The sequence below is a fragment of the Rhinoraja longicauda genome, chromosome 2 (genome assembly GCF_053455715.1).
Source record: "Rhinoraja longicauda isolate Sanriku21f chromosome 2, sRhiLon1.1, whole genome shotgun sequence".
NCBI lineage: Eukaryota > Metazoa > Chordata > Chondrichthyes > Rajiformes > Arhynchobatidae > Rhinoraja > Rhinoraja longicauda.
In genome coordinates, this window is record NC_135954.1 from 25,438,111 (window position 1) to 25,463,655 (window position 25,545).

The window sequence follows — 25,545 nt, forward strand, 5'->3', positions numbered from 1 at the left end:
AGGAAAAATGTTCCCAATGTTGGGGGAATCCAGAACCAGGGGTCACAATCAGAATAAAGGGAAGGCCATTTAAAACTGAGGTAAGAGGAACTTTTTCACCCAGAGAGTTGTGAATTTGTGGATTTCTCTGCCAGTGGAGGCCAAATCACTGGGTGGATTTAATAGAGAGTTAATTAGAGCTCTAGGGGCTCGTGGAATCAAGGGATATGGGGAGAAGGCAGGCACGGGTTACTGATTGTGGATGGTCAGCCATGATCGCAATGAATGGCGGTGCTGGCTCAGGGCCGAATGGCCTCCTCCTGTACCTATTTTCTATGTTTCTATGAGCAACTGGGCAATGCCAATTGTGGCCATACCCAAGGTCGTCAAAACTGTTTGACTATCCGATGATTACAAAGTCACAAACAACCAAGTCGTTGACTGTTGTGATATTGCAAGGACTATTTTATTATATCACAAGGACAATTTTGTTTGCCCACGTAGCAACATGTATATATGAGAATGACGTAATATTGGCGGGCACTCTGGTTCCAGGTGGCCGTGAAATAAACTGAGCCTGGATTTATGCTCAGCTTTCAAACCCCTAAATACGTGTACTTGTGGTCATTCCAAAGTCATAACAACAGTATAACAGATACCGGACCACGAAGTACAACATGGTGGCAGCGGTTTGTGTGATTTAGCCCTAGCAAGGTAAAGAAAAAAAAAAAAAAAAGAGACAAAACAAAGAGAGCCCTAGAAAAAATGAATGCTTTCCAGCTCAGTAAAGAATGCTAGGAATGCATCTCGACAGGGCCACTATACTTGTAAGTACCTGATAAGAAGTCAGCGCCGAGCTACCGACAGGACACTGCAAGCAGCTGAGGGTGGTGAGTGAAGGCCCACGTCGCGCCCCAGCCCTGTGCAGGCCCGAGATCGGAAGGCGGAGCGACTAGACGCAGACGGAGGCGCGGTGACCGGAGAGACCGGCCGCACACGGAAGCGCGGCGACCGGTAAGACCGAACGAGAGACTGAGCACTCACCAAGGCGCAAAGCGGCGACTTGAGAGTCGGAACAGCCCTAGGCCTGAGGCAGTCGGCAGCCGCCACTAGTCTGGATGCGGCCGTCGCTTCACTAGGAGAAGGCTCGGCTGGCCAGCCGGCCGGAGGGAGGGCGGATCATCCCGGTTCACGCCCGGGCTTTTGAGCGAGGCCGGAGATGGCGAGGAACACGCTCTCCAACCGGTTCCGCAAGGTCGACATCGGAGAGTGACTACCCAGAGATGAATGACCACCCAGAGATGAGTGACGAACAATATCCGTTGCCAACCTCGCAAGATCTGTACGCAGAACTTAGCGGAGCAAGAGTCTTCACTAAACCGGATTTGTCTCACGCTTACGCCCAACTCAATGTCGACAAGGAAAGTCAGCGGTACTTGGCTATCAACACACATAAGGGCTTGCATTCATACAAAGCCACCCTATGGCGTGAAATCCTCCCCGAAAATCTTACACTGTCATGGACAAAATGTTGCAAGGCATTCCGCACTGTGTGTGCAACCAGGATGACCTACTGATATTCACAGAGGGCATGGAAGAACATCTGGAAATCCTTGAGCAAGTTCTCACACGACTGAACTGCCACAACGTCAAACTGCAACAAAGTAAATGGGCATTTGCGCAGTCAGAGGTGGTCTACCTTGGACTCAAGGTAGACGCCAACGGACTTCGCCCTGTGAAGGCGAAAGTTGAAGCAATAGTGAATGCTCCAAAGCCCAACAATGTGTCAGACCTACAATCATTCCTTGGGATGGTGCAGTTCTATGCACGATTCCTTCCAGATTTAGAAACCTTGCTAAAGCTACTACATCATCTGCTACAAAAAGATGGGAAATGGATGTGGGGAAAGGAACAGCATCGTGCATATGATATCTGCAAGAAAAACTTGACAAGTGACAAACTCCTTGTTCACTATGACACGACTCGCGAGATGAAACTTGCTTGTGATGCTTCAAGTTATGGTGCAGGTGCAGTGATCTGCCACGTAATGGATGACGGACAGGAAAAGCCTATTGCTTTTGCATCCTGCACCCTCTCACCGAGTGAGCGCAGATAGAAAAGGAAGCACTCAGCATCGTATTCGGAATCAAGAAATTCCACCAGTTTTTTCTCGGCAGACCATTCATCCGAGTGGCTGATCACATGCCACTATAGTGATATTTGGTCCCAAGTCAGCTATACCTTCCACGGCAGCATCAAGGATGCAGCGCTGGGGAATTCTGCTGTCCCAGTATGACTACAAGGTTAAGTACAGAAGCTCCAAGTGCAATGCAGTTGCAGATGCGTTGTCCCGGTTGCCCCATGAGAACTCTGACGTGGGAAGTGAGAACTCAATCTACACACTGCAAGTTGTAGATGAAAACTTTCCAGTGACTGCAACAGAAATTGCAGCAGAAACAGAGAAAGACTGTGCTGAAGAGTGTCTATGAACAGACATTGAACGGTTGGACTGAAATCGATAGTGGATTGAACTCAGTTCTGAACTCAGAACTGAAGCCTTTCCATAATCGACGCCATGAATTATCATGTGAGCAAGGATGCATTAAGTGGGGTCACAGAGTGGTTGTACCAGAGTCTTTGAGAAACAAGATTATGGATGAACTTCATGCCGAACATCCTGGCATGATAAGCATGGTCAATTGCCAGAAGTTTTGTGTATTCGCCTCGTATTGACAGTGACATCGAGTCACTGGTGGGCAAATGTAGCGGGTGCCAAAATTGCCGGAGTAAAACCACCAAAAACACCACTGCAACCCTGGTCATGGCCAAGTCGACCTTTTCAGAGAGTTCATGTAGATTTTGTGAAAAGGGTAAAGAAAACTTTCTGGTACTGGTAGATAGTCATTCCAAATGGACTGAGGTTAAGCATATGGGATCAAGCACTACTGCTGAGGGTACTAAAGATGAGTTGAGATCAATTTTTGCATGCCATGGTTTACTGAAAGAACTTGTTTCTGATAATGGGCCTCATTTTTGTTCAGAACGGTTCAAAGAGTTCATGCAACAGAATGGTGTAAAACACACACTTGTTCCCCCATACCATCCAGCCTCCAATGGGGTGGCGGAAAGGTCTGTTAGAGTTGTCAAAGATGCTCTCAAGAAACAGGTTTTGCAGGGTAGTTCAAAGCTCAGCATCGTTTGGCTAGTTTCTTGCTGAAATACAGAACCACACAACACACAACAACGGGTTACTCAGCTGCAGAACTGTTGATGAAGAGAAGGCTAAGAATATGCCTAAGTCTAGTTCAACCCAATTTGGCCTTGAGAGTTGTGCAAAAACAGTTAAGTCAAAAATGCCACTTTGACTCCCACAAAAAGGAGAGAAACTTCAAGCCAGTGAGCAAGTTCGTGTTCTCAGTCCTCCCAACAAGTCCGTTCGAGACAAATGGGTTGTTGGGAAAATAGTGGAAATGTGTGGAACAAAAAGATACTTAGTTGAAGTTGGAAATAAGATCAAAAGTGTTCACGTTGATCAAATGATTCCAGCCAAAGTTGAACCAAAAACTGAGCATGAATTCCTAATCCCTGAGTATTTATCTGAAAGTGAGTTGGAATTGACCACTGTGGTTGAAACACAAAATTCAGTTAGTTCAGACAAAGAAACAGATTCCTCTGGTCAAAGTCAGTGAACTAAAACAGAGCCAAACAAGCCAGTTTAGTCAACACCTAAACTTGTTACACCTGTTACTGTTAGATGATCAGGCAGGATCCGTAAACCAGTAGTTAAGTTAGATTTGTAATTTAGATAACTCACTGCACAAGTAAAACGAAAATGTGTAGATATGCAACATAAATATATTATGTTTATCATTTAAAATTTCATAAATACAGGATAAACAATACTGGTTTAGATCAAGTATCACAACAACAAAATTGTAACCGAGTACTCAGATTTAATACTTTAAAAAAAAGGAGAGCAGTGTAACGTATTTATACATATTCATGTTTATGTTAATGAGTTGATGTTCAATATAACCAGGGAATGCTGGGTAATAAAACGCACGTGATACTGGCAACTAATAGAGTCATAGAGTCCTACAGCACAGAAAGAGGCCCATCGTGTCCGCGCCGCCCGTTACCAAACACAGTCTAATTTTAATCCCATTTTCCCGCATTTGGACCGTAGCCCTGAATGTTGTAGCATTTCAAGTGCCCATCCAAATGCCTCTTAAACGTTGTGAGTGTTCCCGCCTCCACCACCACCCCAGGCAGTGAGTTCCAGACTCCAACCACCCTCTGGGTGAAAAAGTTCTTTCTCACATCCCCCCGAAACCTCCCTCCCCTTACCCTGTATCTATGTCCCCTCGTTGTTGAACCTTCCACCAGTGGAAGAAGTTCCCCGCCATCTACCTTATCCATGCCCCTCATGATCTTGTACACCTCGATCATGTCCCCTCTCAGCCTTCTCTGCTCCAAGGAAAACAACCCCAGTCTGCCCAGTCTCTCCTCATAGCCGAGGCCCTTCATCCCTGGCAGCATCCTGGTGAATCTCCTCTGCACCCTCTCCAAAGCTATCACATCCTTTCTATAATGTGGTGACCAGAACTGTACACAATACTCCAACTGTGGCCTCACCAGTGTTCTGTACAATTCCATCATTACCCCCCTACTTTTATATTCGGTGCCCCGGCTAATGAAGGCCAGTAACCCATATGCCTTTTTAACCACCTATCCACCTGTCCTGCTGCCTTCAAGGACTTGTGTACCTGTACTCCAAGGTCCCTCTGTACCCCTGTCTTCCCTAGGGTCCTTCCATTCATGGTGTACTCCCTCTCCAAGTTATTTCTGCCAAAGTGCATCACCTCGCACTTTTCAGGATTAAATTCCATCTGCCACTGCTCCGCCCATCTGACCATCTCATCTATATCTTCCTGCAGCTTGCAGATCCCTTCTTCGCTATTCACCCCCCCTACCTTTGTGTCATCTGCAAACTTGCTGATCATGCCCTGTACGTTGACATCCAGATCATTTATGTAGATTACAGATGTGTGAGTCTAGTTCTTCATTCTGCCAATATAACAATAAGTTATTAAGCTAAATGATCCTCTGGAAGTAATATCTTAATGTTTTAACTTTGCACCCAATAATTGTTTATGTGATACTTATGTATAGTTTTGCCTTGACATTTTTGTCTAATATGTATCATTTGCCATGTATGTTTCTCCAGATTTTATTTTTTCTGATCTAGTCAGGACATGCATCTCCATTTAATTTAACTTTGGGGTAATGGTGTAATGTACATAATCTACATGAATATTACTACAAACTACTTATTTGAAAGAAGTATTTCCCCACCTTTAAAAAGGGCTTAATGAATATAAGCAAAGTTTGTTAAAATCACCAATTTAAAAGGTGAGCATGGAGTAGCCACAGAGGATATCTGAAAAATTCAGTGGTAGAATTTGCAGCTGGTTATGCTAGGTTTTTTTTCATGTTCCATTGCAATCTGGGGAATCCAGAAGGAATAAGGTGAGCCAAGATATTCCAAATGAAACTGTGTAAAAGAGTGTGCAGGAACATAAGGATTTAGATGTCTGTGCGTAAATCTTTGAATGGCAGGGCACTTTCAGAAATTGGTAAATCCTAGTGATTTATAATAGAAGCCTAATGCATAAAAACAAGGAGATTATGTTGAAGCCGTACAAAATGTTTGTTGGGCCACAACTAGCGTATTGTATCCAATTCTGGTCCATCTAACTTTAGAAGGGATTTGAACGTCTTGCAGAAAAGATTTATTCAAATGGTTCCAGGGATGAAAAGTTTTGACTGTTCTACTTGGAGCACAGAGTGGGGATTTTACAGAGGTGTACAAATTATGACCGATTTAGTTTGGGTACATGAAGGGAAGCTGTTCCAATTTAATGAAATTTAAGGCTTTGGGAACATGTGTTTAACATTTTGGCTGAAAGAGACTGGGGAATGTGAGGAACATTTTATACCAAATTAGTCTAAAGGTTATCTCTTAAATAGGAAAATGAGTAACATTTTCTGTCCCAGATCATGGTGCAGCAGTCATTGGTCGGCATTCCAGAGTGAAGGAGGTGACATCTGAGATCTGGTTGGGCACAGAAAGTTCAATCCCAGATAATATTAAATGCATGACAGAGTATGCTTCAACTCAGAAATTGCAAAAACTGTAAAGTCATTCAGACATCAGTATTGTGTACATTGTCCTCAACAATTTGCACACAGAAGAAATTTAAATTATTTGTTCCATTAATAATGGACTTCCCTTCCTCACTATTGTCTGATATTCAGCATAATTGTCACAAAACTATCATACTTGATCCCGAGATGAGACTTCATAGATGTGCCGTCACTAAGACTATGTACACCTCTGCTTTGTTCAGCCGTGCCTTTGTTTTCTCTACTTGTCCATTTCAGTCTACTCCAGATCTGTCTTACATAAACAATGGGCATCTAAAGATTTGTTACCTTGATCTACTCTTTCTGCGCACCTAGTGTTCAGTGACCAATATCATCTTCATTTCAGCAACTTTTCCAGTTTTCCAATCTATTCATGGAATCACCATTACCTCTCTCCATAATCTCTTCTAACCCTTTGTTCTCCCAAAATTCTGACTGTTGAGCCTCTCTCTGTTAGCACCTCTCCAAAGATCAGTGTTTTCATCTTCCCAGTGTCTCTTGAGGTATCTGAGGAACTCTTGAGGAATTAAGTGTTATGGAGAATTGATGCATAAAAGATCGGCCATGATCATGTTGAATGATGCGGCAGGCTTCAAGGGCCTGTTGGCCTATTCTCCTCCTCGTATGATCTCCGCCTCTCACCCTGTTGATGTTGTTTAAAACCACACATTGTCCTAATTTCACCTTCTATGATATCAAAACTTTTTTTCTGGTAATTCCCTGTGAACAGTTTTCCTGTTTTAAGAACATTTGTCTGAACCAAATTATTTTATTGGGGGAATTGAAGTCATGTTTCTGCATATATCTAGCCATGTCTACTTCAACTGCACCATCAAATGCTTCATGTCCAAATTGTAACTATTTTGTGTGGATAAGATTTCTTGATGGATATAAAGGCCAGTTAATCCAGTTAGTTTAATTGACATACCACTATTAATGAAAAATATTGTCCCTCAATGCAAAGCTTGTGGATAATTAGTTGTGAACAAATCATGCCCCCTACTTATACTTGACCAGAGCCTCAATTTCTCTCGTCATATAAGCTTCCTTACGTCCACCTGCCTTGCCTTTCACTCTTGCAATTAACCACTCCATCCCAGACATCCCTGAGATTGTTGCTCCCTGGGATCTCACTCAGTTCTTGACATTCAAAAATTATATGTGGAAACAGAAACATTACCAGTAAAAATCACCCACCAGTGCAAAGGATGGGGGATTTCCATGCAAAGTGTTTGCATTGTGGGAAATCAAACCAGGGCAGGACCTTCACAGTGAACAGTAGGACCCTGCATAGTGTTGCAGAGCAGAGGGATCTAGAAGTGCAGATACATAGTTCCCTGAAAGTACTGTCACAGGTAGACAGAGTGGTAAAGAAAGCTTTTTGTACATCAGCCTTAGTTTAGTCTGAAGAAGGGTCTCGACCCGAGACGTCACCCATTCCTTTTCTCCGGAGATGCTGCCTGTCCCACTGAGATACTCCAGCAATTTGTGTCTATCTTTGATTTAAAGATAGCATCTGCAGTTCCTTCCTACACATACTGAGTTTAGAAGTTGGGACATTATTCTACAGTTGTGCAAGACATTGTTGAGGCTGCATTCGGAGGATTGTGTTCAGTTTTGGTCATTCTGGTCTTGGAAGGATGTCATTAAGCTGAAAAGAATGCAGAGTGGAATTATGAGGATGTTGCCAGGAGCTGTAGGGAGAGATTGAACAAGCTAGGACTTTATTCCTTGGAGTGCAGGAGGCTAAGAGATTATCTTACAGAGGAATATAAAATCATGAGGGGAATTGATAGGGTAGATTCAGAGTCTTTCACCCATAGTAGGGGAATAAAGTACAGAGAACAATGTTTATGGTGAGAGGGGAAAGATTGAATAGAAACCTGAGTGGCAACTTTTTCACTCAGAGGGTGGTAGGTATATGGAATGAGCTGCCAGAGGAGGTAGTTGAGGTACATACTACGGCAGACTAAACTAGTGCAGCCACCTTCTGAAGTGAATTAAAGGCAAGTTCATACCGCTGGTTAGTGGGTTAGACTTTCTGGCTCATTATTACTTAAATCCAAAGCTCTGAGGATTCAGAATAGTGGATTTAGTAGCTGAGGTGTAGAACGTTTGTTAAAGGAGTTAGAGTGGCTGGCTTTGTGCTCGGAAACCAGCATTTTTGCTGTTCTTAATTTATGTCAGTAGCCAGAATTCATAAAGTCAATTCAATGTGGTCATGTCTGTAAATCACAGCACGCTGAGACAGAGAGTACATTTGACGGAGAGATCTTGGGAATCGCATGTTTTAAATTACGTGTTCATACAATTTCACCATTTAGGATCCAAAGGCAGATTGACTGACAGATCTCGCACATAGGGCAAGTGGAAGAATAGATGATTCACCACTGACAGCAAGCCATGATAGGTCTCTCTCATTTATGGCAGGGTTTGCTCTTGAGAACTATTCATAACACAAACAGTTCATGAGTCGGAATTGTGGCCGTCAACAAAGTTCCCACATGGCCGGCCATAGGAATAGACATTCTGAAGAAGTGCTTTAAATCTAATATTGCCATCCTTAATAATAAGACTCATCTTAACAAATTTAGCTTGAGTCAATTATGGTCTAATAATGATATTCTTGTAAAAGATTTTGCTGCAGACCTGATTTTGTGCTGTTGAGAGTCCAAAACAAAATGCTGCTGGTGGCCCAGACAGTGTGACTCTAGATAGGATTTACAAAATGGACATCAACTTGTTAACTGAAATGCGTTCTTCTTGGGTTTGATGTTGCAGAACTCCAGCGAGCATGAAGAGCAGTTACCTGAGGCCTCATAGCAGCCATCAAATCAGTCCCATCAGTCTCCCAAATGATCGATCGTATGAAAGGCCTATAAGTTAGGCATTCATTGGCTTGGGATAACCTGTATTCACCAAATCTGTCCCCTTGAATTAGCGTTACTGTCAAACGCACAAAGTGCCTCTTCAGTATCCTAAGGTTAACACCGACCAAAATGTTTTAATCAGTAACCTTTCTGTTTGCGTTTTATGTGTGTGGGCTCATTAGTGACAAATGGAATTTAATGCGGATAAATATAGGTTTTTCAACAGAAAATAAGAAACAAACTTGCTTGCACACAAATAGGAAAAATAATCTTTGATAGCAGGCCAAACTATGTCCCCTAATTTTACCTTGTGTAAGAGGCAGATGACATAATTAATGACGTCTCCACCAAGTCAATCTCCACCACCACACACTACACTGACAAACTGCATCACTGAAATAAAATCTTGGCTTCAATCAAATTTCCTCAAACTCAACTGCAACAAATCTGAAATCATCATCATTGGTCCAAAAACGCTCACCAAATCCACCCAAAACTTCATCCTCAATATTGATGGTCTCCCAGTATCCACCTCCCCTCACATCCGGAATCTTGGAATCATCTTTGATCAAACCCTCTCCTTCGACAAACACATCAAACACATCACAAAGACAGCCTTCTTCCACCTCAAAAACATTGCCCGTCTCCGTCCATCCCTCTCCTCCACAGCTGCAGAAACCCTCATCCACGCCTTCATCACCTCCCGTCTGGACTACTGCAACAGCCTCCTCTATGGCGCACCCTCAAAAATCATCAGTAAACTTCAATACATTCAAAACTCCGCTGCCCGTCTACTCACCCACACCCCGATCCGTGACCATATCACCCCCGTCCTTTACAAACTCCACTGGCTCCCCATCCCCCAGAGAATCCAGTACAAAATCCTCCTCATGACCTACAAAGCCCTCCATAACCTGGCCCCATCCTACCTGACTGACCTCCTCCACAGGCACACTCCCACCTGCACCCTCCGCTCTGCTGCTGCCAATCTCCTATCCCCCCCCCATCCGGACCAAACTCAGATCCTGGGGGGACAGGGCTTTCTCCATCGCTGCTCCCACCCTATGGAACTCACTACCCCAAACCGTCAGAGACTCCTCCTCACTCACCACATTCAAAACATCACTGAAGTCTCACCTGTTCAGTACTGCCTTCAACCACTGAAGGTCACCTCACCTTCTGTCTCCTTTCTCTGTTCGTTTACTTATTTATCTATTTATTCACTTCCCTATGTTCTTTAAATCCCTGTAAAACGTCTTTGAGTGTACGAAAAGCGCTATATAAATGTAATGCATTATTATTATTATAATTAATAAGCAATTGGAAAAAGTAGCAAACAACTTGGAAATAAAAAACAAACTGTCCAGAGGAACGGACTCAAACTGAAATGCCAACTGACTATTTCCCTCTACAGATGCTGCCTGAACGACTGAGTTCCTCCAGCAGATTGTTTTTTTGCAGATGTAGGATATCTGAAATAAAAATTGAAAATTCTGCAAAGTCTCGTGGTCAGGCAGAGTTGTAAGACTGAAGTACTTAAAGTAAAATTAAAATAAAATGAAAAGCCACAAACAAGCACCCTCAAAGATCCAAGCACAAAAACACTTATTACTTTTCTTTTGCATCATACAAAAACTCTGATAATTTAGTATCTTCAGGGCTTTGGTGCTGCCAAACTGACTGATTTTCATGACTGTTATACTCCAACCCACTTTTAATTACTTAAAAAAATATATTACACAGCACCATAACGTTTGTTTCAGTGAACCAGTTGAGTTTGAAGGGAGCGCAGGGTCATATATGGCCCTGGCGAGCGCAAAGTGGGTACAGGAAACAGGATTCTAATGAGATTACAGAATGTGTTGGAAATGGGTTTAAAGCAAATGCGGAATCGGGGTCCTGATGTGTTTCCTGTACATCCTTTTCCCGCATGGGGAAAGAGACCTGGCTCGGCGGGTGATGACTCTTTTTTGTACACAAATGTACACAAAAGAGTCATCACCCGCTGAGCCAGATATCAAACTGTTGGGATTTCTAAACAATCATATAGAGGATTATTGTTTTACTATACGTGGGTTTTAAGGTTAATCAACCCCCATTCCCAAATTTCATCTCCCTGTGAGAACATGAGTAATAATACATAGATAACAAGGTTATTGTGTCATGTGCAATGCACATTATATACATTGTAATAATAAATTAGATTCCATGTCACACCATAGTATTCCCTTTTCCCAGTAGTACTATATTGAAAATATATTTGGCTACAAAATATTACAATGCAACTTTAATCTAACATGTTTAAATAATTATCCACTAATATGCTAGAAATGTTCTAATTAATCTCCAGAGTTGTAGTACTGCTGTGCAGCAATAGCATGTGCATTCAGTTAATCATTTAGGCGTTTTGATAAGTTATAAATTTGATTTATAATATTAGGCTGAGAGAAATAGGTTAAATTAAGTTTAAAATAAACAAATTGGTCCCCTTGTTTGGCTCACTATAAGTTAACCACCCACAAGTGACTCATAGTTAAAGCCTGTGCTTGTAAAGTCATCCAGCAACATGCCAAAATGAGCTACAACCAGTACAATAATTAGGGGAAAATAGTCCTATGATACTCATTGCCATTGAAGACTGAGTTCACCAGATTTCTTCTCGCTCCTGAAATGGGAATATTAAACTATTGTGGACTTAAAAAAATTAAGCAAGTCAACATTTGGAGGAAATCGGTACCTGTTATGAATTGGATTTCCAAGATGGCCTTGAGAGAACTATGAAAATTCTATTGCATTATTATTAATCCTTTACAATTAAACCAAATGCAATCCCTTTACCTTTTTATTGAAATAAAACTCAATTGGACAAGATGATCAGACAGCATCACAGTTCTGAATATGTATAACATATATAATTATTGCAGTGGCTTTAAAGTAAAATAGGATACAATTTAATCGGGAAGTTCATAAAAAGGCTATGAAATTATTGATGAAATTCATTATAACTTCTTTGAGGCAGCACAAGCTAACAAGAGGAAGTGTAGAAACTTGGATGGAAAGGACCTTTCCTGAAATTGTTTGTGGTAAAGGTAAAAAGAAACTAAATTCTGCCAAAGACAACTGATTTTTTGGCCATGTTTCTTCATATGGAACTGATACCAGCAGCTTCTCCAAACCGGTGCTTCCTGGTCTAAATGCAGAGGGACTGCTTTACTGACCTAAAACACTCCAGGTTCCTGATAACAGCATTCAGTAAGGAAGTGCTGGTAATAAAGACATTTAAAAAAAATGTTTCTGATATTCTATGACTATAAAAGTAAATAATTGAAAACAATAGATTACTTTGTAAAATAAATGAATGAAAACACACAAATAATTAAAAGATTTTTAAATGATTTTTTTACAAAAAGGTACTACCTTCTCCTTTGCTTCCTAATCTGCAGTCCTACAATCCCCAATGCCTTGTGTTTCGCATCTTTCACCATGTCATAAACCAACTGCTGGAAGAACTCGGCAGGTCAAGCAGCATCTTCAGAGCAAAGGGACTGTCAATGTCTGAAGATGGGCCCCGACCCAAAACGTGGTTTGTCCATTTCCCTCCACAGATGCTATCTGAGTTCCGCCAGCATTTTGTTTTTGGCTCAAGATTACAGCAGTATCTTCACGACCCTCACATCTGCATAAATCGCCCAGCATATTGTACACTTATGTTTTAATACAATCATCGTACATTGTTTTATTTCCTCGGCCAATACTTCGTATGAAACAGTTGCGTGAGAATGTTAGGGTACTGAATAAAATATATTGTTTCTTTGAAGTCCATCTTTGGTACTAGCGACTCCCAATACCTAATTTCCCCTCCTTCCATTCTTTACTCCATTCCCTGTGACGTAGGGATTAGCTTTAGACAATAGATAATAGGTGCAGAAGTAGGCCATTCGGTCCATTTGAGCTAGCACCGCCATTCAATGTGATCATGGCTGATCATTCTCAATCAGTACCTCGTTCCTGCCTTCTCCCCAAACCCCCTGACTCCGCTACCTTTAAGAGCTCTATCTTGCTCTCTCTTGAAAGCATCCAGAGAATTGGCCTCCACTGCCTTCTGAGGCAGAGAATTCCACAGATTTACAACTCTCTGACTGAAAACATTTTTCCTCATCTCCGTTCTAAATGGCCTACCCCTTATTCTTAAACCGTGGCCACTGGTTCTGGACTCCCCCAACATTGGGAACATGTTTCCTGCCTCTAACGTGTACAATCCCTTAATAATCTTATATGTTTCAATAAGATCCCCTCTCATCCTTCTAAATTCCAGTGTATACAAGCCTAGTCGCTCCAGTCTTTCAACATACGATAGTCCCGCTATTCTGGGAATTAACCTAGTAAACCTACGCTGCACGCCCTCAATAGCAAGAATATCCTTCCTCAAATTTGGAGACCAAAACTGCACACAGTACTCCAGGTGCGGTCTCACTAGGGCCCTGTACAACTGCAGAAGGACCTCTGCTCCTATACTCAACTCCTCTTGTTATGAAGCCCAACATTCCATTGGCTTTCTTCACTGCCTACTGTACCTGCATGCTTCCTTTCAGTGACTGATGCACTCGGACACCCAGATCTCATTGTACGTCCCCTTTTCCTAACTTGACACCATTCAGATAATAATCTGCCTTTGTGTCGCGTCGAGAGAGGCCCGAAATAAAGGCGAGGAGCCGGGTATTTTGGGGCGTTCGGTTTATTTCACAGTTATCAGACTGGTCGAGTCTGCTGGAATGGCTTCGCGCCCAAAACCTTGTCCTTATATACCTAGTACAGGACCGCCCCCCTGGACTGGTCCATTCCCGTGCCGAGGGGTCGGTAGTGGTATGGCCCGACCCTTGGGAGCCGCCACACCTTCCTATTCTTACCACCACACAATTTATCCACATTAAACTGCATCTGCAATGCATCTGCCCACTCACACAACCTGTCCAAGTCACCCTGCAACCTCATAGCATCTTCCTCACAGTTCACACTGCCACCCAGCTTTGTATCATCTGCAAATTTGCTAATGTTACTTTTAATCCCTTCATCCAAGTCATTAATGTATATTGTAAATAGCTGCGATCCCAGCACTGAGCCTTGTGATGCCCCACTAATCACTGCCTGCCATTCTAAAAGGGACTCATTTATCCCCACTCTTTGCTTTCTGTCTGCCAACCAATTTTCTATCCATGTCAGTACTCTGCCCCCAATACCACGTGCTCTAATTTTTCCCACTAATCTCCTAAGTGGGACCTTGTCGAAGGCTTTAAATCTAATCAGAACTTTGCAAGGAGTCCTTGACACAATTGTATCAAGATGATGCAAGAATACTGACAAATGAAGGGATGCTGTCCAGAATAATTTGTTTTTTTACCAAAAATTATTTAAATTCTTAAACCATTCTGCAATTAGATATATTGTCAGTTACATTTACAAAGTCCTAGGTTTCTCATTTGAGTGTTAAATTCAAGTAGTTTACACTGACAATTAACTTTCATTTCAGTACTTTCCTTTATTCTTATCCAAGCATTAAATAGAGCATTTTACAGCAGTTGAGCTTTGACTGCTGGAGAAGCAGTCTCTTTTGTTTTGAGAGAGCCAATGCTGTCCGTGGCGAAGAAAAATGGACCTAAACCTCATGCATTTACACTTCAATGAAGGATATGTAGCAGGAAATAACAGTAGAAACAAGGAACTGCAGATGTTGGTTTACCAAGGAAAGACACAAAATGCTGGAGTATCACAAAATGCTGGAGTAACTCAGCGGGTTAGGCAGCATCTCTGGAGAGAAGTGTGAGATGCAAATGTGAGTGCTCACAATCACGATGCTCGAGACAATCTAGAGAAACAAGTATATTTTATTTGCAAGTCTGCAGAGTTGGGTGCCTTCCCTCTCAAGACACACCGAGGTCGGGAAAATCCCTTCTTTTTATTCACTTCACTTTACAATTGTCACACCTTAAATTCCTCCCCTCTGGACTCCTTCCAATTGGAGCACTGAGGTGCACAATCTAACGACACCGCCAGTGTTGTCTCCCACATCATACATCGCATGTGCATTTAAATGAGGCATCTTGTCATGCGGGGCGTTTTTGCAATATTCATTTATCTTATTAGGCAGGCGCAGTACAGATTAGTTCATGCCCTCTTTCCTAGTTCTTTGGATATCTTGCCCTCTCTCCTAGTGCTCTGGTTATCTTGCCCTCTCTCCTAGTGCTCTGGTTATCTTGCCCTCTCTCCTAGTTCTCTGGTTATCTTGCCCTCTCTCCTAGTTCTCTGGTTATCTTGCGCTCTCTCTGCTAGTTCTTTGGATATCTTGCCCTTATCCTTGGAATGTCACCATTTGTTCTTGCAGTTCTTATCTAGCCGAGCACAGTCGGGTCAGCTATTTCTCATGGTCCTTAGTTTAAATCAATTATCCCTTTTTACCTCTCTCTCACAGAAGGAATGGGTGACGTTCGGGTCGAGACCCTTCTTCAGATGTCTGAAGAAGGGTCTCGACCCGAAACGTCACCCATTCCTTCTCTCCAGAGATGCTGCCTGACCAACTGAGTAACTCCAGTATTTTGTGATACCTTCGATTTGCACCAGCATCTGCAGTTATTTTCCTACACAAATGCTGGAGTAACTCAGCGTGTCAGGCAGCAACTCTGGAGAACATGGATAGGAGACATTTCGGGTCGGGACCCTTTTTCAGACGTCTGACAGCCCGACCTGAAATATCATCTATCCTTGTTCTCCAGGGATGCCGCCTGACCCGCTGAGTTACTTTCCTGTTGTGTATTTCCTATGAGATAACAGTAATCTGAGGGAAATGCATTTCAATCGCATTAAGATTGCACTATTATGAAAAAAAATTGTGTTCCACTCTTACTGACCTGTTGGGTTCCCTGGTTCGATTCATACGCTAAAATCCTTGCTGCCTAGTGTTTAATATGCTTTCTTTTGAAAGAAATCTGTGCTATATTCTGAGAGACATGAATCAGTTTTTTTGAAGCAACAGGGCAGCATCTCCACTGAAATATCATTGAATATTAGCAAGAAAATCATGAAGCAATAATATACGATTGTGCAATTTCAAAGCAATTGAAATACCCCAAACTACACACAATATTGCATGTGTGACACATCCATTTCATGTTACTTTTTACTCCAAGTTTAATCAGCCCATTTCTGCTTGTTTTGTGCTATTTGGTTGCCCAGCATTTGTGATTTGCATTACTTAATCCCCAGATCTTTCTAACTTTAATTTTAATGGTAGGAGATATGGAGTATCAGAATTTTCCTCAAATGTCAGTGTATTTCCTCGTCAAGATGCTGTGTGATTTGCGTGTACCACTGGCAGGAGAGATTTTGCAACCGATTTTGTCTATCACACATAATCACTAACGAGATGTAACAGATTGCAGATGCTGAAATCTGGAACAAACTAGGGAAAAGCCCCTCATATTCCTCCTCCTGATGGCAGGAACATTAAATTCTCTCATTTCAGGTAACCTACTTCCCCTTAGTCCCTCAATCCACTCAGACCCTCCCACACAAACCCTTGCTTCCCACTGCACATACCCCCTCTCATCCTGCTTCTTCCCCACCCACTATATTTTCCCACTACTCCCACAGTTCTCTCATTAGGTTCCCTCCCTCCACTGTCCCCATCTGTCCACCCCACCTCCCTTATTTGGTTCCATATTCCACTTTGCTTTCCCATCACATTCCATCGCTTGTAGCCCCTGGTTACCTCCCCCTACCCCCCATCTGACTCCATCCACCAATCCATCCCACCTCACTTGGATCAACCCAAGCATGCCAGCTCTTGTCTCAACTCTTGCTTCACCTCTTTCCTGGTTCCACCCTCTCAGTCCAGAGAAAGGGTGTCAACCCGAAATATCGACTGCCCATTTCCCTTCATAGATACTGCATGATTTGCCACATTCCTCCAGCAGTTTGTTATTTAACAAGACTGAGATGTCATCATAGAGCTCTTCAGCATTGCAACAGGCCTATCTTGAGGGCAAGTTGGCATTCCAGGCTGGTCCCATTTGGCTCATAATCCCATAAAGCCTTTCCTATTCATATATTTGTCCACATGTTGTGAAAGTTATAATTGTATCCCCCTCTATATCTTAAAGTATAATCAAGAATTTTTAGAGGAAATCGTGTACATGAATTTTAAAGTGCCATTTTTCCATTGTTTGAGATCTAGAGTAGCAAATACCATTGTTCAATGAATTCGCTGGAGATGCAACAAAAGGAAGCCATGTTAGAATGTTGTATTTTATATGACTGTCTTTTACAAAGTTAGACTTGTATATTTCATGTATGGGTAAAATGGAAACCCTTTGGATAGGATTGATGTACTTGATGGAAAATAAATAGCTATGAACATCTGCTAGATATATTGAGGTAACGTGAAAGGGTTCGATAGAAAACTGTAATCAGATTAGAGTAATGCATGTTAGAATGGATGTAGTTCTGAGTGATTTTGATTTTACTGGTGACAAAGAGAAATCTGTAAAATGTATGTCTGAGTCTTACACCTTAGCATAATGTTGGATTTATTACATGGTTAAGGAACCTATTCGACCTAGAGGTACATGATACTAGGTAATGCAACAGTAGAGCAGAGAGCATCTTGGCACCAGTAACTACAATATGGTAGTATTTATGATGAGACTCACAAGTAAGTGCAAGTACAATAGATGCATTCAACATTGGAAAGGCAGATTATGAAGGGTGAGCTAAGGAAATTGGACTGGACAGCACCGTTGGAGGGGAAAAGCACAGAAGCAAAGTGAATCATGTTAAGCTGCACTACAGCAAGAATATGGAACAGTTGTATTCTATTTAGAGGAAGTTTGGTCAAGTCATTAGAATTATAATGAACATGTAGCATAAAAATGGGCCATTCGGGCAATGTTTATGCAGTGTGTGAGCCTCACACTCCTGTTCACCTTGATCAGTAACCTTTCTCCCTTGTCTGCTCCGTTCCCCATTGTATTTATCTAACTTCTCCTTAATGGCATCTTTGCAGCTAACAAAGAAATGTGGGTTGTGAGGGGAATAAAAGTTCCTACAAAATGAAACTATGGCTGGTGTGTTTGACAAAATGAAAATAAAACAAAGATCGCAGGGAGTAAAGAACTGATCGGCACAGTTTAATGAAAATTGTTTTAAACAATGCATATCTAAAGATATATAGATAAAAGTCCAAAGAGATCATGGAAGGAATTAGGAGGTAATAAATACCAACTCCATTCTATGTGCACAGGTTTGTTGTGGCAAATGAAGAAAGTAGTACAAAAAATAAAAATGCTGGAAATACTCAATAGGTCAGGCAGCACTTATGGACAGAGAAACAGTTAATGTTTCAGTGTGGCCGAGCTGATACTAGGATTTTTTCTATGATGTACTTTCACTTGATCTCTAACCTATGATGTACCTTTCCTTTGTTCCATCCATCCAAACATCATCTGAGCAACGTGTTCAAATTTTTAAAGTTTTCTTAGTTTTGATGCAAGACTTGGCCTGAAATGTTAACTGCATCTCTCTCCACAGACACCCATTGACCTGCTAAGTGTTTCTTGCAATTTCTGTTTTTATTTCAGATTCCCAATATCTATAGCTTTTCACTTTTCAGATAGAAATATCAGAGAAAGTAGTCACCAGCAGATTGAGGAAGTTGAAGGTTGCAGCCCATGTAGACTTTATGTAACCGTAACAGTGAATGTAATGATAAGTTTGGCATTCTGTTTAAGAATTATGAAAATATGAATAGTATGCCAGAATTGGAAAGAAGTTGAAATTAAGGTACAGTACGCAGTGATAGAGTTGTTGCTGTACAGGGCCAGAGATCTGCATTTGATCCTGACTACAGGTGCTGTCTGCATGGAGTTTGTACATTCTCCCTATGACGGCGTTGGTTTTCTCCGGGTGCTCCGGTTTTCTCCTACATTCCAAAGATGTGCAGGTTTGTTAGTTGATTGGCTTCTGTCAAATTGACCATAGTGCATAGGATGTTTAATTGGGATAACGAGACTAGTGTACGGGGTCGTTGGACGGCACATCCCTAAACTAAACAGCAATTCTTAAAAGGCACAAGATTCTGAAACTAAAAGTTAAAGCCTAAAAAACGATGTATGTTTTAGATAAATGTTCCATATTCCTTTTACTTACATTTTTACATACAAATTCTTAGCAAGATTCACCTACTGGAAAGGAGAGAATGTATGAATTTTGGTCTTCCATGTGTACTGGTACTGGAATAGTAGAACTAATTTCAACTGTAAGTGGAACGGTCACTTGTTTATTAATAGAAGTTGACTTCTTCTGCTTTACATTTGTTTATTTTTTTCCAGAGTCTTAGAATAAAGCTCCCTCGTGAACTTCATAATTTAAGCACAATTTATTTTCTCCAGAATTGGAGTTTGCCAGTATTAGATGAGGTGTTATTTATTAAACTACTTCATGATGTGGTCAATAAAACATTTGGAACTTTGAACATTAACTTTCCTCAAGGTGAAAAATGAATGATGCAAGTAGTTCTATATTTGCATTGTGGCAAAAATAAAGTGTGCTCATGTCCATTTAGGATTCATGAAATGACATTGCTTTGGTCTACAATTTGCCTGCCATCTCTCTTAAGATAATTTCTTCCTTCCAACTTTTGTCAATTTGAATGACCTCCTGATTCCTTGACTAAAGTCAGTTGTCTGCTTTGAATTTTAAGGAATTCCCTCTACATGACCAATAGTGATCATGGTGTTAGATGTTAGTTAAGGTATAATTTGCAGACACTTGTACAACCAGTATTTAGATAATCTTTTTATTCACAAAATGCTGGAGTAACTCAGCAGGTCAGGCAGCATCTCGGGAGAGAAGGAATGGGTGACGTTTCGGGTCGAGACCCTTCTTCAGAAGAAGGGTCTCGACCCGAAACGTCACCCATTCCTTCTCTCCCGAGATGCTGCCTGACCTGCTGAGTTACTCCAGCATTTTGTGAATAAATCGATTTGTACCAGCATCTGCAGTTATTTTCTTATACTTTAGATAATCTTTTATTGTCTGCAGGTAGCCAATCTTGTGCACAAAAAAAAAAGAAACATGGGGTTACCTGTGAACATCACTTGCTTTCATGGAATCTTTCCCCCAAAATATATCAGAGCAGTATTTTGCTAGAAAGAATAGTGAGCAGAATCTCAATTATAATAACATGGAACAAAAAACAAAACTCAAAAGCTCAATTTTGGAAGAGGGAATTTGTATGTTTGTGCACATTTATCCAGCAAACAATGAGAATAGTAACCCAAAGAAGTAGTGGAAACAGATTGTTTGGAAACAATTAGGAATTAGATAGATATTTGAGGGAATTGGGGATTTAACGGATATAAGTTTGGGAGCAGCCAGATGGGCTGCAGACTTTCCAGTTCTGCACTTTTGTCTGTTCCTGTGTACTGGGATCTGAAATAAAAACAGATGATGCTGAAAATACACAGATTAGTAATTTTTTGGAAAACATGTCATCATTTTCAATGAAGACTTTCATCTAGATGCAGGTTCAATAGTTTTTATCTACATTTCATAATCATAATCGTAATTTATTAGCCAAGTATGTTTTGCAACATATGAGGAATTTGGTTTGCCATACAGTCATACCAAAAAAAGCAACAAGACACACAACTACATAAAAGTGTGACATAAACATCCACCACAACGGCTCCTCCACATTCCCCAATGTGATGGAAGGCAATAAAGTCTTATCTTCTTTCCTCCTTTCCTCCAGCAGTCGGGGGAGTCGAACCATTCACAACCGGCGATCGAGCTCCCACGTCAGGGCGGACTAAGCTCCCGCATCGGGGGGGGGTCGAACTCCTGCTGCTTGGAGTTCCCAAAATCGGTCCCTAACCAGGGACCGTGAGCTTCATGATGTTAAAGTCCACAGCTCCCGCAGGTTGGAGCACCAAAGGCCAACCCCTAGCAAAGGGATCTCCCGCTCACGATGTTAAAGTCCACAGGCTCTGCGGTTTTGGAGCTCTAGAAGTCCCAAACAAGAGGCCGCCAACTCCACAATGTTAGACCGCAGTGCGGACGGAGATACGACACGGAAAAAGGCGCATGTTTCAAATGTTGTTTGGTTGTTTTAAGATTTTATTATAAATTATAGGCAAGTTGCAAGAACAGTGGAATTATCAAATACTTTATAATGGCCTTTAGGACCAGGTTAATTTATGAGAGTGATAAAATAATAAAACTGTCTGGCAGGCTTTTAGTGAATAGTATGGAGCCACTCTGCACCGGGCCAAGAAGCCTTGAAGCTCTGGGGAGATTCTTGGCACTTCCACTGAGATATTGGCTTTGGAGTTGTTAAAGATAAAATTACATATTGGGTGCAATTATGGATTATTTAGTTCGATCTACTACTGCAATTGATAGAAGATGGACTACCACATCCAGGTTGCTAATAGAAGTGATTGCTTGGGAGGATAAATAATCTTGTTATACAAAAGCCCTTTCTGGCTGCAAATAATTATTTTATAAATTGGAAATCTTGATTTAAAAAATGAATTTCTAAAATCAGAATATAGTTTTGTGCATTTTACATAGTATGTGCTGATGGGTTAAAACAGATGATCATTGGTTGATCATCACATTGCTGTAAACTAGATGAAAGCTGGCCCATTTATGATGGTATTCTGTCCAAACTGGAATGCAAAAGCAAATGATACCTATGCATAGAATTAGCAATGCAACTTGAGGTAGGGTGCAGCCATGTATTATGTGTTATGTTTCTGCAGTTATACATTTGAGATTTTTATTTTGTCCTTTATTTTGTAGGTCCTTCAGGAATTGGACTGAACGAGCTTAAACGGAAACTGTTGATTTGTGATTCCCAACATTATGGTGTGACTATTCCACGTGAGTGTGAACTATTTCATTTTTCTAGTATAAACATGTGCTTAGTCTTAGTTATGTATCCTCAGTGACACAAGTATAGAAACAAAACCATTGGAAAGGGAAGAGTTTAGTTTATATATTCTATGTAAAATTAAAAAGTAAGCCAATTACTTGTTCACAACTTCTATTTTGAGTTGCATGTTGCCAGATATTCCTGCTATTTTTTTACTCTGCCTGTTAGTTTTTGTCAAAGAAGGAGAATCATGAAAGGATACCTTTTTAGGATGTTTAAACAGTTGGATCAACAACCATATGTTTTTTCCCATAGTGTCATACGTAATAATATTCACCCCTTATCCCTTTCTGTCAAAAAAGCCTCTGTTGCCAGTTAAGTGATTGAAACAGCATGTAAACGTTAAGACTCTTGGGTGATAAATGCCAGCATTTTTCTTTTCTGCTCAGGATTCCATCTCTCGTGTCTACTTGCATTTGTGTATCATTTTTATCATATCCCAATACACCACAAAACTAATGAAAAAACACTGAGATAGTGAAAAATTGGATTGCAAACAGCCAATAAAGTGGTAGGCTTTATGAAATGTCACAAAGAAGGAGTAGAGGTGAGGCGAAGAATTTCAGAGCTTTAGACCTGGTATAAAGTATAGTGATAATGATCATGATTTGATTTTGGAATGATCAAACGGGCAGAATATAAGAACACAATGGCAGTGGTGGGATTAACAGTGAGTCTGAAGAAGGGTCTTGACCTGAGACGTTATCCATGCATGTTCTGCAGAGATGCTGTTTGACCTCTGAGTTACCCCAGCACTTTGTGTCGAGAATATGAGGGTGATATGGAAAGCATGCAGGATGTTGCCTAGATTGGAAGTCTTGAATTTTTTATAGAGATTAGATACGTTGGGCATGATTTTCCTGGTGAAGGAGTGCTGAAGGATCCCCTGATATAATTATATAAGATTATGAATGCCATAGACAGGGTAGTCAAAATCTATATACCATGATAGGGTTACCAAAAAAAACAGGGTTAAGGTGAGAGGAAGGAGCTTTAAAGGGGATCAGAGGAGGAAGATTTTTTTCACAGAGTGGTTGATATCTGGAATACGATGTTAGAGGTGGTGGCAGAATTAAATACAGTTGCTACATCTAAGAGGCTTTTATACGCATTTAAATAGGCATGGCATGGAAGGATATGGTCTAGGACGGGACCCTACCTCTGATTGATGTTCCTATCCTAACCCGCTGTGTCTGAAAAAAATGGCCCAACCCGAAACATCATCTATCAATTTGGCAGTCCCCGTGTTGCAGATATGGACCTGATATCTCATGGTGAGATCATTTAGGATCTTGACATTGTGAACAATTTATGTCGGTTTCATATAGTTGTTGGAGTGAGGATATAATTAATAGTTGGCTGGGGAGCAGAGCTTGTGATAGGGACTTGGATGTGAATCTGGTCTGCTCAGTACTTGTTTGCAGAAACATTCTGCTCAGCCAGCATTGGATATTGGACTAGCAAACTAACTGTTTAGCCACAGTAACAGTGATAGTGTGAGATAATTCATTATCATTGTACTGATGGAAACTGATTTCAGCTGAGGAGCAGCAGAGAGTTAAAAAATGGGATGAGTGTGGTCAGATATTTAGGCACCATCAAAGGTAATGGTGTGAGAACAGGCAAAGTTGATGTTTTGGGTTATTCACTGTCAGCTGTTCATAGCATAGAATAGAACCTGCCTGGTTCACTCAGCCAGTTAGTTGTCAGTGGAGAGTTGTTTGGAAGAGGATAATGTAATTAACCATGTCAAAGACAAAGGAGATGCTGAGAAAGTTGAGTCATAGATGTAATTTGTTCCAGTACTATGGCAGAAGCCGACAACTGATTTGACAGATTCATTATAGGGGATTGAGAATGATGGGGATAGACAAGGGAGGCTGGACTTGGGGCAGTAGTTTGCAGTGATGGAAGGGTCATGCATTATTATGATTTGAACGAGGGGGTCTATTAATGAGGAAACAGAACCAGTGAATTTGAGTGGCAGCAGTTTAGTGTGGTGAGAAGAGACGGTGGTAAGTTAAGGAAGCAAGAGGTGTGATTCATTGACAGAATGAAATTGTGGACATCATGGCATGAGAAACTTGAGAGAGATCATTGAAGGATGTTACTGTTTTTCTCAAGAAGCTGAGCTTGTGGCATTTGAAGAAGTTAATTACAGGTCCTCCACTTTTTTTTGCAGCAACTGGTGGTCCGTTCTTGCTGTTGAGGGCGTGCAGCGTAGGTTCACTAGATTAATTCCCAGAATGGCGGGACTGTCGTATGTTGAAAGACTGGAGCGACTAGGCTTGTTTCCGCTGGAATTTAGAAGGATGAGAGGGGATCTTATTGAAACATATAAGATTATTAAGCGATTGGACACATTAGAGGCAGGAAACGTTCCCGATATTGGGGGAGTCCAGAACCAGGGGCCACAGTTTAAGAATAAGGGGTAGGCCATTTAGAACGGAGATGAGGAGAAACATTTTCACTCAGAGAGTTGTAAATTCTCTGCCTCAGAAGGCAGTGGAGGCCAATTCTCTGGACGCTTTCAAGAGAGAGCTAGATAGAGCTCTTAAAGATAGCGGAGTCAGGGGGTATGGGGAGAAGGCAGGAATGGGGTACTGATTGTGAATGATCAGCCATGATCACATTGAATGGCGGTGCTGGCTCGAAGGGCCGAATGGCCTACTCCTGCACCTGTTGTCTATTGTCCATCCCTTTAATCTGGACAAAATTCCTCCTCCCCAGAAGTACCTCCAAAAATGTGACTAGGCCAGGTGAGACGACCAATCTCGACCTTTCTGGGAAATTCCACGCCAATCGACAGGTCGAATTTGTAATCTGTGGCCAGGGCTCTGGAACGCTGGCCCGGCCTGAGCTGGCAGATCTGTTCCCATAGCCAATATCCACGGCTGACTTTGCAGGCCAGTATCGCGCCCCCCCCCCCCCAAGGCTATCAACTCTGTTGGTCTAGCAAAACAGATAATCCACAAAGGCTCTGGAACCAAGAGTGCTAGAAAATCGGTGGTGGACCTGTATCTGCGGAGCTTGAAATCACAAACACCATGCTTGAATTTGGTTCATTTGGCATAGCGCCAAAAAAGTAATTAGTTTTAGATTTAAATACTTTTTTTTAATTCATTCAATTTCCTGGAAAAGGAAAGATTTTTTGTAATATAATCCTTGCATCCTCAGAATAGTTCTGAGTCACTGTTAGGCAAGAAACCCTGTATGACACAAAAGAGTGCAGAAGCTGAAATTTGCAGCAAAAAAAACTGCTGGAGCAATTCAGTGGGGGAAAATGGACAGTTAACGTTCTGGGTTGAGATCCCATGTCTAGTCTGAAAGAGTGGAGAGATAACCTGTATAAAGAGGTGAGGGAGTCGGGCAAGAGCTGGCAAGTGATAGATAGATCCAAGTCAGGAGGAGTGGACTGATCGATCGAGTCATTTGGAGGAGAGGGGTGGAGATAACACAGAGGCTGGAAGTGATGGATGGAGGCAATAAAGGGATGCAGAT

The 25,545-nt window shown here is 41.6% G+C and overlaps 1 protein-coding gene across 2 annotated transcripts in view; it reads left to right on the top strand.

The window, feature by feature from the left end:
- The window catches only part of mpp7a (MAGUK p55 scaffold protein 7a), a 368,390-nt gene that overhangs the window by 313,867 nt on the left and 28,978 nt on the right, over window positions 1-25,545 (top strand). For both annotated transcript variants that reach the window (XM_078415914.1, XM_078415920.1), the window contains one exon: window positions 21,912-21,992. In XM_078415914.1, the coding sequence (XP_078272040.1) occupies window positions 21,912-21,992 (81 nt within the window). The remainder of the gene's footprint in view (window positions 1-21,911; window positions 21,993-25,545) is intronic.